A 15,253-nucleotide genomic window follows, 5' to 3' on the forward strand; every position below is an offset into this window, starting at 1 on the left:
TATCCATGCTGCCACTGTCTTTAACCCCATGGGCTTTAATTTTGCTAACAAGTCTATTATGTGGTACTTTGTCAAACGCCTTTTGATAGTCCATATCTACAATATCAACCCGCTCCATTACTTCAAAGAACTCAAATCAAGTTAGTCAAACGTGATTGCCTTTAGCAAATCTGTGTTGACTTTCTTTTGTCCTGGATTATTGACTTAAAATTTTCCCCATTGTTTGACTGCCTGGCATGTAGTTGCTGGGTTTATCCCTCTCCCCACATGGGTGTAACATTTGCAACATCCTCCAGTCCTTTGGCACCACTATATCCAAGGAGAATTGGAAGATTGTGGGCAGCACCTCTGCAATTTCCACTCTTCCCTCCGTAACCTAGGATGTCTCCCATCCGGACCAGGTGACTTTTCTACATTGAGGACTGCCAACCTTTTAAATATAGAAACATAGAAACATAGAAGATAGGAGCAGGAGTAGGCCATTCAGCCCCTCGAGCCTGCTCCGCCGTTCAATGAGATCATGGCTGATCATCCAAATTCAGTACCCTGTCCCTGCTTTCTCCCCATATCCCTTGATCCCTTTAGCCTTAAGAAATATATCCAACTCCTTCTTGAATATATTTAATGAATTGGCTTCTACTGCCTTCTGTGGTAGTGAATTCCACAGGTTCACCACTCTCTGGGTGAAGAAATTCCTCCTCATCCCTGTCCTAAATGGCTTACCCCTTATCTTTAGACTGTGACCCCTGGTTCTGGACTCCCCCGCCATCGGGAACATCCTTCCTGCATCTAGTCTGTCTAGTCCTGTTAGAATTTTATAAGTTTCAATGAGATCCCCTCTCATTCTTCTAAACTCCAGCGAGTATAAGCCCAATCGACCCAATCTCTCCTCATACGTCATTCCTGCCATCCCAGGTATCAGCCTGGTGAATCTTCGCTGCACTCCCTCCATGGCAAGAACATCCTTCCTCAGATAAGACGACCAAAACTGCACACAATACTCAAGGTGTGGTCTCACCAAGGCCCTGTACAACTGCAGCAAGACATCCTTGTTCCTGTACTCGAACCCCCTCGCTACGAAGGCCAACATACCATTTGCCTTCTTAACCGCCTGCTGCACCTGCATGCTTACCTTCAGCGACTGGTGCACAATGACACCCAGGTCTCGTTGCACTTCCCCTTCTCCCAATCTATTGCCATTCAGATAATAAGCTGCCTTCCTGTTTTTGCCACCAAAGTGGATAACCTCACATTTATCCACATTATACTGCATCTGCCATGCTTCTGCCCAATCACCCAACCTGTCCAAATCATACTGGAGTTTCTCTGCATCCTCTTCACAGTACACACGCCCACCCAGCTTTGTGTCGTCAGCAAACTTGGAGATATTACATCTAGTTCCCTCGTCTAGATCATTAATATATATTGTGAATAGCTGGGGTCCAAGGACCGATCCCTGTGGTACCCCACTAGTCACTGCCTGCCACTTGGAAAAAGACCCGTTTATTCCAACTCTTTGCTTCCTGTCTGCCAACCAGTTCTTTATCCAAGTCAGTACCTTGCCCCCAATCCCATGTGCCTTAACTTTACATGCTAATCTCTTATGCGGGACCTTATCGAAAGCCTTCTGAAAGTCCAAATACTTTTTTGAATCCACTGGTTCTCCCTTATCTATTTCACCAGTTACATCCTCAAAAAATTCCAGTAGATTAGTCAAGCACGATTTACCTTTTGTAAATCCATGTTGACTTTGTCTGATCCTGTCACTGTTTTCCAAGTGCTCTGTTATTACATCTTTTACAATGGACTCTAGCATTTTCCCCACTACCGATGTCAGGCTTACCGGTCTATAATTCCCCGTTTTCTCTCTAACACCTTTTTTGAATAGTGGGGTTACATTAGCTACCCTCCAATCCATGGGAACATTTCCAGAGTCAATCGAATTTTGGAAGATGACCAGCAATGCATCTACTATTTCTAGGGCCACTTCCTTAAGTACCCTAGGATGTAGATTATCAGGCCCTGGGGATTTATCGGCCTTCAATCCCGTCAATTTCCCTAACACCATTTCCCTACAAATACTGATTTCTTTCAGTTCCTCCCTCTCATTAGACCCTATGTTCCTCGACATCTCTGGGAGGTTATTTGTGTCCTCCTTTGTGAAGACAGAACATTTATAATGTTCCCCATTATAAATTCCCCTGATTCTGACTGCAAGGGACCTACGCTTGACTTCACCAATCTTTTTCTCTTCACATATCTATAAAAGCTTTTAGAGTCAGTTTTTATGTTCCCTGCAAGCTTACTCTCATACTCTATTTCCCCCCTCTTAATTAATCCCTTTGTCCTCCTTTGTTGAATCCTAAACTGCTCCCAATCCTCAGGTTTACTGCTTTTTCTGGCCAATTTATATGTCCTCTCCTTGGATCTTATGCTATCCCTAATTTCCCTTGTTAGCCACGGTTGAGTCACCTTTTTTGTTTTATTTTTATGCCAAACAGGGATGAACAAATACCTCTATCTATTTATTCTATCCAATATCGTTACTGCCTCCTCCTCTACTGCTACATTGGTAGCATCCTCTTCTCTCATGAAGACAGATGCAATTTTGTCTTAAATCAGCCCCACCCTTTGACTACCTTTTTACTATTTGTGTTTATAAAGGACTTTTGGGTTCCCTTTTATGTTGGACACTAATCTATTCTTGTACGCTTGCTTTGCCCCTCTTATTCCTTTTTTTAATCTCCTCTGTACCTTCTATATTCAACTTGGTTCTCTACTGTATTATGAACCTTACATTTGTCATAAGCCTCCTTTTTCTGTCTCATTTTAACCCCTATATCTTTAGCCATCTAGTTAGCTCTAACTTTGGATGCCCTTCCTTTCCCCCTCATGGGAATGTGTCCACTATGTACTCAAACCATCTCTTCTTTGAAGGCCTCCCATTATTCAATTTCTGTATTGCCTACCAATTTTTGATTCCAATCCACCTGGACCAGATCCTTTTTGGACTCTCTGAAGTTAGCCCTCCTCCAGTTAAGTATTTTTACGCTTGATTATTCTTTGTCTTTTTCCATAACTGTTCTAAGCCTTATTATGATCACTGTTCCCCAAATGCTCTCCCACCGAAACATGCTCCACTTGCCCACTTCATTCCCCAGAACTAGATCCAGCACTGCTTCCTTCCTCGTTGGGCTGGAAACACACTGATCAAGAAAGTTCTCTTGTACACATTTCAGGAATTCCTCCCTCTACACTATTACTATCCCAGTCTCTCTGAGGATAATTGAAGTCCCCAATTATCACTACTCTGTATGCAAATATTTATTTATTCAAATTCTCTAGCTTTTCTAAAATTGTGTTATACTACTAGCTTTTTGACATTGCTGTAAGGGAGATCAGTGAGTTAACACTTTTTGGTGTGTTTTGTTATAACTATATAGTTAGTTGTGAATTGTGACATGGCATCTTGGTCTGGTTCCATTTCCTGATTAGCAAATTATTTTTTTTGTTAAATAGTGTTGAGCATTGTAGTAATGCACCATCTGCTCCATGGACACTTACATATTACACACTATAGCATGAGACACTTAAGTTGATCCTCAGATATAGTTAAGTAATTATTTCTTGTGTTCTGTCAGTGTACTGTTAATTTTATTGTGCTTTTATAATAATCAAGGTCAGTGGCGCTGTAGCACAGAGTTTCCTGCTTTTATACTGACGATGCACTCATTAACTTAGACTGACAACTATAAGGCACAGCTGTTGCCAGGATTAGCTGCAACAGGCAGACATGGAGTTTCCGAGCCTGAAGAGAGTCTCATTAGCGATTTCTGCAGCTGGGAAACTCGTTTGCAGCAATTTGACTTTTTTTTGCCATTCTGCCTACACAGACCTGGATTTGCTTCTCTCTGCATCTGCCACTAGCTGATTTTTGCTTTCACTGCGAACCCCCCCCACCAGCACCCATTACTTACAATCATGGCTTCACAGGAGCAAGTATGGTATTCCTGCCAGGTATACCCTTCTATGTCATTATCATGGAGGGGTAGGATCAGCACAGGTCGAGCAAAGTCAGGCAACATTTGGAGGAAGATGCAGCCCACCAAACGTTACCCCCCCCCCCCCCCCCCCCCAACCATAGAATATACAGCTACACAAGTCATTGTCAGGGCTTTTCTGAGAAGCTGTCAATATGAAGAATGCACTTTACTAAAGGGGAGGAGGAATGGGAGCGGGGGGAGACGGAAGAATGAGAAGGAAAGGGAGAGGAGCAGGAAAGGGAGGAACAGAGGATGGGGAGAAGGAACAAGGATGGGGAAGGAGGCACAACAGCCCCTTTCTGGCTGGGCTGTCAGCGATGGACTTATTCGACTACGGTACCAGTGAATGGAACCCCAATTCCTCATTCACCAACAATCCCACACCTTTCCTTCCCTCTGTTACTGACCATCACTGCGTCGTCTTGGCCACAATGCTACAATAAAAGCCACCATTTTTTTCTGTGTGACTTTGCCTGTCATAATGCTATCCCAGTGGCTGCAGCATGGCTGGTGGAAGACTGCAGTGACTGCAGATGGCCTTGCAGGACGACCTTGAGCAGCTCTGGGTCTAGAAGGGCCGGCTGTGGACAACACCACCTCGGCATGGGCGGCAGCAGTCTGAGCTAACTGGCAACATCGAGGGCACTGGCGGAGTAGCAGTGGTGGGAGGATGAATGCTGTCATTCTGAGCGAGGACAGCAGGTTCGTGCTCCACGGAGCCCCTGCCACTCCCCCGGGGCGGCGCCTGAGCAATCCTAGTAATCTGTTAGAGGACGGATTGCTGGACTGTCGTGACACCCTGCAAGCCCCTTTAAACACTGGTAACCGCAGCCATGATGGCAGCAGTCTGTACTTGTGTGGCAGCAAGTTGTGCTTGCATGACTTCAGTCTGAGCTTCCATTGCAGCACTGAGGTTGGGTGGCTTCTGCTTGTGCTGCACTGGAAGCTGAGACTTCGGCCATCAGATGCTGCATCATGGTTGGGTCTACAAGTGCGCTGATGGAGTTGCCCATCACTTCCATGCTGGAAAGAATGGGCTCCAAACTCTGCACAAAGCCCTGTGCAGGTTGGTGCCAGACTCCTCAATTCTCCTTAACATTGCACGCCGGCTTTCTGACAGGCCTGCCAATGGACCAAGCACTTCATTGTACATACCCATCAACTTTCTTTTGTTCTCATCTGAGTTCTGTTTAGCAGAACTCGTGTGACCATGCCCTCCGGGGAGCTGGCACCTGCGTTACCCTTTCCCATGCCCTGGCTGCAGGCCACTCGTGCCCGGTGTGTCTCCATGTGCAGATTCCACATCGAAGCTATCCTCTAAAGAGTGTCAGTATCTGAGCTGGTGGCTGCAAGTGTGAAATCGAGTGACAGTGCGTCTTCTGCATCACTTCTTTCTTGCACTTCCTGCACCTCCACCACTGGCTGACCAGGTTGCAGTTCTTGGCTATCTGAAAGGCGAAAAGTGCAAGGGTAGGGTTGCAGTGAGGGAAGGTGGGGGCAGCAAGAGGGTGCATGCTTACACCGTCTGCAGCTTGTAAATCAAGTGATTGGGGGATGTGTGGAGGAGGATTAGGTATGAGGATACCGTCATCTTGGATTGTTTCAGCCCCGCCACTGGCCACAGGCTCAGCAATGGCTGCTCCAGTTATCTCCAACACTGTCTCCTGCATGGGGGGAGGTTAGGTCATGCAGGCACACCTGCATTGAGCAGTGTGTGAGGCTAGTGGTGCAGATGATGGGGTCGAGCGGCAGTGATGCCGTGCTGGGCTCTGGACTCGGCCAATTGGAGCGGCTCACGGCGGCCGCCGTCTGGTTTTATACTCTGGGGTTTATTTCAAACTTTGGATTCTTATTATTCACTCGGGGGGGAGCGAGGGCGTCATGGCAGCGGGTTTGGTGAGCGAGCTGGACAGTCGCTTCTTCACCGATAACCTGCTGACCAGAGAGGACTGGGATGCCTGCCTCTATGACTGAAACGATGGAGGAGATGGATGATTCCACCGATCTCCTTCGCTGCCTTGATAATGTCACCGAGTTTGACTTGGATTTGAATATGGAAATTGGAACATCAGACTCCCCTTGGAATCCAATCAATGGGGACATCTATTCAGTCTCTGTGACCCTGGATGTGGAAACAGCGAATCCAGAGCTCGAGGTGGCTGAGGATCTGAAGAGTGTGAGACTGACCGGGACCGAGAGGAATCTCCCTGACACCGGGAAGAGGTTTACAGTCTGTCCCTGTGTGCTGGGATCGGAGGGATTCACATCGGGGAGACATTACTGGGAGGTGGCGGTGTGAGGCTAAAGGGATCAAGGGATATGGGGAGAAGGCAGGGACAGGGTACTGAATTTGGATGATCAGCCATGATCTCATTGAATGGCGGAGCAGGCTCGAAGGGCCGAATGGCCTACTCCTGCTCCTATCTTCTATGTTTCTATGTCATTTGAAGATGAATTCACTGACCTGTGTGAGGTCATTAAACTTCTTCCTGCACTGCATCCAGGTTCTCTGGGCTACACTGCTTGCATTGTGTCAGCTGAGGCTCAGTGGGTATCACCCTCGCTGCGGAGTCAGAAGGTTGTGGGTTCAAGTTCCACTCGAGACTTGAGCACAAAAATCTAGGCCGACTCTCCAGTGCAGTGCTGCACTATCGGAGGTGCCGTCTCTCGGATGAGACATTAAACCGAGGCCCCGTCTGCGCGCTCAAGTGGACGTAAAAGATTCCGTGGCACTATTTCGAAGAAGGGCAGGGGCGTTATCCCCGGTGTCCTGGCTAATATTTAACCCTCAATAAACCTCATTAAAACAGATTATCTGGTCATTATCACATTGCTGTATGTGGGAGCTTGCTGTGCGCAAATTGGCTGCCGCGTTTCCTACATTACAACAGTGACTACACTTCCAAAAAGTACTTGATTGGCTGTAAAGCGCTTTGGATGTCTGGTAGTCGTGAAAGGCACTATACAAATGCAAGTCTTTTTCATTGACAGCGATGGCTATTCCCTTCTCAGCATGTGCCTGGAAGGCATCATGGCCCCCTGTGGATAGAAGACATCTTTCCTCCTGTCCAGCACCTGCACTAGGGCCTCGAGTGCTGCATCAGAAAATCTGGGAGCACTCTCTCTGCCATGTTGAGCCATCTTCATTCTTCCTGTAGGTCACACACTCCTCTACAATGACTTCCAGTACCTGCTGCAGCCAGAATGCACCTCCTCTTTGACGTGCAGGCTGGCTTTAATTGGTGCATGTCTCCTCCCGTACCCCACCCCGTTCCGCCTCTTTCTCCACCACCACCCCCCCCCCATTTCACCTCTTTCTCTCTAGGCCTTTAAGTTTTAAAATTGAACCATAGGGAAAAGTGCTTGGTACTTAATATTTTACTACAACTGCAGAATGTTTGAGCTTGAGACACTTGTAGCCATGACCATCTCTTGCTAAACAGAAGAATTAAAAGCAAGCATTCTGAAGAGTTAAGAACTGACATGCCAGTTAATCCCTCTAGAATCAGCTTATTAAAATCCTGTTGTCTCCCTCTCCCTCCTTCCCCCACCGCCCCCAGCATTTCTGCACCTGACCAGTGAGATGCAGCAGTATTTAAACTGCACTGACTGCCTATCTTTTGTCATGATGCAACTTTGTCCTGATAACTTCATTAATATGTCAGGAGGTTTCAAATATCCATCAAGGTGTTTCTTACAAAGTGACCAGAGGTCAATGTTAGAATTGTCCTCTGAACAGACTCCTCTGTAGAAAAACTTTAAGTTACTGTTACTTCATCACAGTGCATAGATTTTATGGTGGTACTCATAAATCACAACTTACAATGGAAGGTATTTGTCCTGAGGATGTTTATGTAATTATGGAACATGTCAAGGATCAACAGTTCATCCCTACTTTGTGATTTACTTGTTAACTGCAGGTACAAGGCACTTGGTGGGTTTGTGTGGTTTTGATCATTAAGTGGTTCTGCACAGTGGCACGGTGCCACAGAGTGATGGGATGCAGTTGATCAGCTGTTCTGCTGAGTTCCTGATCTCTCGTGTTTCTACGGACAGGTGCTGAAGTGAGAACAAGTGAAAAGGCAGGAAGTCGAACCCAGGCTGCTCTCTTGCACCTGCTGAAGGCTGGCCCAGAGCAACACTAGTGCAGTTGCCTACCTGCTCAAGTCACAATTGGTGTGCAGAGTTTGGGGGAGAAGCATGTGGGATTTATATTCTCAGACAAAAAAGCTTCCTAGAAATTTTTTGGAGGGAATTTAAACTCTCATTCCTATTCATTTTGCTGCTTTAGTCATTTCACAAAATAAACATCTGTTTTGACTTGGGGAATTTGTACTGAACAGGATTGTAAAACTATTTTCTGGTATCTGTATGATTTTAAAGGCAGTGTATCAGTTGAACAATCCTGTATGTGGCTGTTATTTTACAGCGCAGCAAGCGAAACCTCATTGGATTTTTTGAGCAGAGAGATTCCGACAACTACAGAGTCTTTGAAAAAGTGTCCAATATTTTACGGGATGATTGTGTCTTTCTGGCTGCATTTGGGTAAGAGCGAGCTAAATTTGTTCTAATAATTGTGCTTTTTTTTTTGAGGGGGAAGTGATGGTATAAAGAATTTATTAATCTCCCTAGACTATGCAATATTCCCTAGTATTAGAGGCTGGGCAGGTGACCTGCCCCGAGGACTCTGCTAGAGCTGCTCTGTAACTGACTGCTAAGAGTGCATGAGAACAGCTTTGCCAGAGTACTGTATGTTTCTGATTTCCACCCCTCCCCCACCCCCCTTGCTCTCCACTTTTTGAGGGGAAACACCCTACCACAGTAGCACGACTGAGATTTTGAACTTGATTTGTGGTGCTTTGCGATGGCAACGTGCATCCTGCAACTTTGGTACAGGGTTTAAGATCCAATGTGCTGAAGTATTGTGTATTTTGGTTTGTTCATAAAGCAACAAAGGGGAAAGGTATTCTTTATACATACTATGTAACAAAATTGTTAATTAATTTATAACAATGTATTCACGGTTTCACTACACATAGCAAATAGATAAATTCTTCCCCCAAATTGTTTAAATTAAGCAGTCTGTTTTGTGTGAAATTCTAAATATTTTGTTGAGAAATTATTCAGACAAATATGAATTACAGAATGTGTTGTGAACAATGTCGCTTTGACCATATCTTATTTAAAGAGAGCATGCAGTTGAATGCACAAGTTTATTTGCACTGGGATTAATAGAAGATATATAGTTTCAGGCTTTGGATAAATAGTGATTCAAAAGAAAAATTACATCTCTTCAAACTAATCAGCTCCTTACAGGGACACAGTGGGATTGATGACAACTAATAATACTCTCTTCCAGAACTGATAATTAAGTGTTGTTTGCAGCTGTTGTACACTTATCAGGAACAAAAATCAGACTGTTTTTGTCAGGAAAATAACTTGCTTAATATGTAATCCTGTAATGTGCAATGTGGATTTACTTAGGAATTGCCACAGCATATGTCATACAACAATGCCTAAGGGATCATGCTCTCTCAAGCATGGTATGAAAGATGCTGAGACATTATTTAAAAAAAACACTTCATATTCTCCCCAGGTTCAGTCAGTACAACAGGTGGTCTCCATGTCAGTACAACGCTGCCATTATTTGTATTAGATATATTTTAGAAACTTTTCTATGCCATTAATATAGGTAGTATCTCGTAAAGAAAGACTTGCATTTATATGGCGCCTTTCACGACCACCGGACATCTCAAAGCGCTTTACAGCCAATGAAGTACTTTTTGAAGTGTAGTCACTCTTCACAGAAATCACAGAAACCCCACAGTGCAGATAGAGGCCATTTCGGCCCATCGAGCCTGCACCGACACATATCCCACCCGATCCCCGTAACCCCTACACCAACACATATCCCACCCTATCCCCGTAACCCCACGTATTTAATCCCCCTAACACTAAGGGTCAATTTTATCATAGCCAATCAACCTAACCCGCACATCTTATAATGTTGTAATAAGTGGGGGGGAAAAAAACTATTCCAGAACTAATTCACACAACTTATATTTATGGACTTTCCCCAAACACATGGCATACTCTTAAGTAAAAAAAAGTCATACACTTAGTTTTTTTCACTGCCGTCCTGCGTAACTGGATGAATACAACTAGGGCTCCTGCACTTGTTTTCAGGGTGCTACTGTGCCTGGAAATGTGTATGACACTGGGACTGCTTGTCACATATTCCACACTCCCATGCTTCAGCTTTGTGCTTGGTGCTGACCAACTTACTGGCCTCTAAATGGGCAGAACCTAGGCAAGTTGGACTTTAAATGTACTATGCAAAGAAGTGCCACATTATGGAAGGCTTGTGCGAGCCTTTCCAATCATGTATATGCTATTTAAAACCTTCAGATTTTAACCTGAGTTCAATATTGCATTTTAATTTTTTATTAAACAATCCGCTTTTGGAGATTGTTTGCTTCCGATTACTTAGATGCACCAAGAACTGATGAGACTAGAACTAGGGTAGATTATTTTGTATCTTAGAACTGGAAGCTTATTCTATAGCTGCATCTGATGAAAGGGATTTGGAGAAACTAAGACAACTATAGTTTGCATTTTTATTGTGCCTTTACTGTAGAACAATATCCAAAAGCTTGGTCAAAAAGGTGGGTTTTAAGAACAATTTTTAAAGAAGTAGAGGGAGGTGGAAAGGCAGAAGGGTTTGGGGAGGAAATTCCAGAGCATGAGGTAAGACGGCTAAAGGCACGGCTGCCAATGGTGGGGCAAAGGGGGGTGGGATGCACAAGAATCAGGAAGAGTGTGTTTGAGAGGGGTTGTAGCACTGGAGGAGATTGCACAGATGGGGAGAGGCAAGGAGAGATTTGAATACAAGGATGAGAATTTTAAATTTGAGGCGTTGGTGGACTAGGTCAGTAAGGGCAGGGGTAGTGGGAATGGTGCGGGCAGCAGATTTTTGGATGATTTGAAGTATGTGGAGGATAAGAGGCTAGCCAGGAAATTATTGGAATAGTTAAGCCCGAAGGTGACAAAGGCATGAATGAAGGTTTTAACTAGCTGAGGTGGGCAGTTATGGAGGTGGAATTCAGTGGCTTTTGTGATGGAGAGAATATCGGATTAGGATGGTGGGTCCAAAGCTGAATTTGGTGGAATGGGTGCTGAGGTTATGGCCTGGTTTAGCTTGAGACAGTGGGGAGGAGGGACATGGAGTCTGTGACGAGGATATGGAGTTTGTGGTGGGGACCGATGACAATGGCTTCAGTCTACCCAATGTTTAGCTGAAGAAAATTGCAGCACATCCTAGACTGAATTGTCAACAAGCAATCTGATATAACGGGCAGTGGAGGGGATGAGAACATTGGTGGAGAGGTAGAGTTGTGTCATCAGCCTCCATGTGGCAGCTGACCTCGTGTCTGGATGATACCACAAAGGGGCAGTGTGTAAATGAGGAAGGGGGTAAGAATGGATCCATGGTGGGGTGGGAAGGAAGGCCATTGGTAGAGATGCACTGGCTACAATTGGATAGGTAAGAGCAAAAATAAGCAAGCATGGTTCCACTGAACTAGAAAACTGAGAGTCGTTGGAGGAGGATGATGTGCCTGACTGTCAAAGGCTGCAGAGAAGGTGAGGAGGGATAATGCATCACAGTTAGAGATGTTCAAGACTTTGCTTAGGGCTGTTTCAGTGCTGTAGGAGGGGCAGTCCTAAAGGAGTAAATGAGCCTTGGTTGTCGGAGAAGAATGTGGTAGTGGAAATGAAAAGTTTGGTCACATATATACTCACAACATTGTTATAGTACTGTGAACAGTTCTGGTCTCCATATTATAAAAAGAATATAGAGGCACTGGAGAAGGTGCAAAAAAGATTTACAAGGATGATCCCAGATCTGAGAGGTTATATCCATCAGGAATCGTGTCAGCCGTGGCTCTGTGGGTAGCACTCTCACCTCTGAGTCAGAAGGTTGTGGGTTCAAGTCTCACTCCAGAGACTTGAGCACAAAAATCTAGGCTGACACTGCAGTGCAGTCCTGAGAGTGTTGCACTGTCGGAGGTGTCCTCTTTCTGATGAGATGTTAAACCGAGGCCCCATCTGCTCTCTCGGGTGGACATAAAAGATCCCGTGGCGCTATTTTGAAGAAGAGCAGGGGAGTTATCCCTGGTGTCTTGGCCAATATTTATCCCTCAATCAACATAACAAAAACAGATTATATGGTCATTATCACATTGCTGTTGTGGGAGCTTGCTGTGCACAAATTGGCTATCGCATTTCCTACATTACAACAGTGACTACACTTGGAAAAAGTACTTCATTGGCTGTAAAGCACTTTGGGACGTCCTGAGGTCGTGAAAGACGCTATATAAATGCAAGTCTTTCTTTTTGGAAAGGTTAAACAGGCTGGGACTCTTTTCTCTAGAAAAGAGAAAACTGAGCAGTGACCTGATAGAGGTCTTTAAGATTATGAAAGGGTTTGATAGGGTAGATGTAGAGAAGATGTTTCCACTTGTGGGGGAGACCAGAACTAGGGACCATAAATATAAGATAGTCATTAATAAATGCAATAGGCAATTCAGGAGAAAGTTCTTTACCCAGAGAGTGATTAGAATGTAGAACTCGCTACCACAGGGAAATAACATAGATACATTTAAGGGGAAGCTAGATAGGCACATGAGGGAGGAAGGAATCGAAGGATATGTTGATGGGGTCAGTTGAAGAAGGGTTGGGAGGAGGCTCGTGTGGAGCATAAACGCCGGTATGAACCTGTTGGTCCAAATGTCCTGTCTGTGCTGTTGTACCATGTAATACTATGTAATAATACAACTGCCTTAAGATGACGTTAAATGACAAGCAAGTAATACAACCTGGTTCCTAGGCTCGAGGTGATCGGTCTCTACTCCCGTAGGCTGTCTGTTCGGCTGTGGACCTCCGACCGTCCTGAGAATTCTAACTACTACTGACCACTAGCCCTATAATTATACCCAATAAGCCAGGGTCTAATTACCTACATATTGGCCTTGTCCTCGACCGTAACCTGTTGTTAACCATCTGTTATCTGTAAGTGTCTGGTTCTTGCAGCTACAAGCACAGTCTGTTCCCAAACAATACTCAGCTAGTACATCAAGAGCCAGCAGGTCCCAAGGGCATTTTAACTTGCCATATGCAGGGAGGGTCTGATGGGAAAATGGTCAACTAGTAATGGTCATCTTTCTTCCAATCCCTCAAACTTGTGAACTCGAGGGAAATACAAGCCAGGTTTATGCAACCCACCCTCATAATTTAACCCTCTAAGTCCTGTTATTATTCTGGTGAATCTGCACTGTACTCTGCTTACAAAACTGCCTTTGTTCACACACAGACATGACTCACATTCGCCCTCTTGCTAAAATGTCTGAAGTTAAGCGAGCTGGGATACTTGACTTTATTTTAAGTTTAAACCATCTTAAAATATTCTAACAACCTCTGTGAAGCACCTTAGGACATTTTCCTACTTAAAAGATGCTATATAAATGCAAGTTGTTGTTGTACAGGAGGAGGAGGCAATTAGATCGAATAACGATAAGTAAGGAAGTATTGAAAAACCTGGTGGAATTCAACATGGGAAAGGTATTGGGCCCTGATGGAATGCTGAGTGAAGTCCGAAAGGAAGCCGCAGAGGCTCCTACTGTAATCTTCCAAACATTCTTAAATATAGAGGGTTGTCAATCAATGTTCCCACTAATTTTTTTTGGGTGCGCGGCCCCTTTAAGGGGCTGCATGGCCCATTCACAGTTTCACGTATGCGTGGAAATTTAACATGGGAAAAGCTGGTCCCTGGCTGCGCCGGACCGGCTGAATGGCCGCGTAGCTTAGAGAGAATGTTGTTGTCAATGTAACACCTCTGTTCAAAAAGGGATAAAGCAGGTATCTATAGATTAGTCAGCCTAATCTGGTAGTGGGTAAACTTCTAGAAACCATACAACAGGATAAAATACCTAGAAAGACATAAATTAATTAAGGGCAGCCAACATGTTTTATATAAAAGGCAAGTCATGTCTGACAAGTTTAAAAGAATTCTTTGAGGAAGAATAAGGAGAGAGCATGCAGGCTAAATAGTAAAACCTTTTAAAAGAGTTGAGCCGAGACAATTAGAGATTCAGACGCACAATTCTGAGAGGACAAATTGATCAAGCTGTAAAAGAAAATAGCATATAGGATCCTGGTTTTCTAAATCGGGGCAATGAGGTAATGCTAAACCTCTACAATCATTAATCAGGCTGTTGGAGTATTATGTTAAGTTTTGGCCCCATCACTTTAGGAAGAATCTCAAGGCCTTGATGGGGTGCACGAGAGATTTACTAAAATGATGCCAGGGATGTGAGACTTCAGTTATGAGGATAGATTACAAAAATTGGGCTTTTTACATCAACAAAAAAGTAAGGCAATCTGATAGAGGTGATCAAAATAGAGAAGATTTGATGAGGAAAAATTATTTCCACTGGTTCAGTAAGTAACTAGAGGGCATAAGTGAAAAGAATGAAACAGTTAGGAGAAATATTTGCATCCAGCGGGTTGTTGGGACATGGAATGACCTACCAAAAACTCATGAACAGAATTCATAATGGCCCGGAATTTGCGGTCAGCGGTGAAGCAAAGGCGTTCGCCGCTGGCCCTGAAGTAAGCTTCCCACAAAGATCTTACGATCTCTTTGTCGAAGTTCGGGTTTTTCAACGTGCAATTTAAATCAACAAAGTATAGTGGGAATCCCACAGTGCGAGCTCCTGTGACGTCAACACGCTGTCTAAGCAGCCAATCAAAACGCAGAATATTCTCTCAGCCAACAAGGAAGTGAGAAAGCTCTTAAAATTCAAACTTTTTAAAAATGTTAGAGAGCAAAACAAAGATTGGGGCTCTCACGGGGAAAAGAGATGAACAAACTTAAGTTTCTTAATCCATTTTAATAATTTTAAAAAATTTAATTTGACACTACACAAAATTAAAGTTAGTTTTCCAGGCCCTTAACATTTGTTTAGCAGTCAATATGCTGTTAAAAACCCAGTTACACTTGATCCCTTTGAGTCTAACTTTTAGTGGGGAATTTAACAGTGCAATTACTGCAGAAGAGGTCAAGTTTTCCTGATTTGAGAGATTTCACTGATTGCCAGCTCTGGGGGAGTAGTGAATGACAGACCACAACTTCTGGGTTTCCACATTCACTG

General features: G+C 44.2%; 1 protein-coding gene across 1 annotated transcript in view; it reads left to right on the forward strand.

Annotated features, from left to right (window-relative positions):
- The window catches only part of erp44 (endoplasmic reticulum protein 44), a 128,557-nt gene that overhangs the window by 97,073 nt on the left and 16,231 nt on the right, over nt 1-15,253 (forward strand). Inside the window, exon 6 of the mRNA XM_085988191.1 lies at nt 8,473-8,588. Within this exon, the coding sequence (XP_085844317.1) occupies nt 8,473-8,588 (116 nt within the window). The remainder of the gene's footprint in view (nt 1-8,472; nt 8,589-15,253) is intronic.

This window comes from Somniosus microcephalus, chromosome 5, assembly GCF_052327205.1.
Source record: "Somniosus microcephalus isolate GS21.2 chromosome 5, FLI_Smic_1.0, whole genome shotgun sequence".
Classification (NCBI taxonomy): Eukaryota; Metazoa; Chordata; class Chondrichthyes; order Squaliformes; family Somniosidae; genus Somniosus; species Somniosus microcephalus.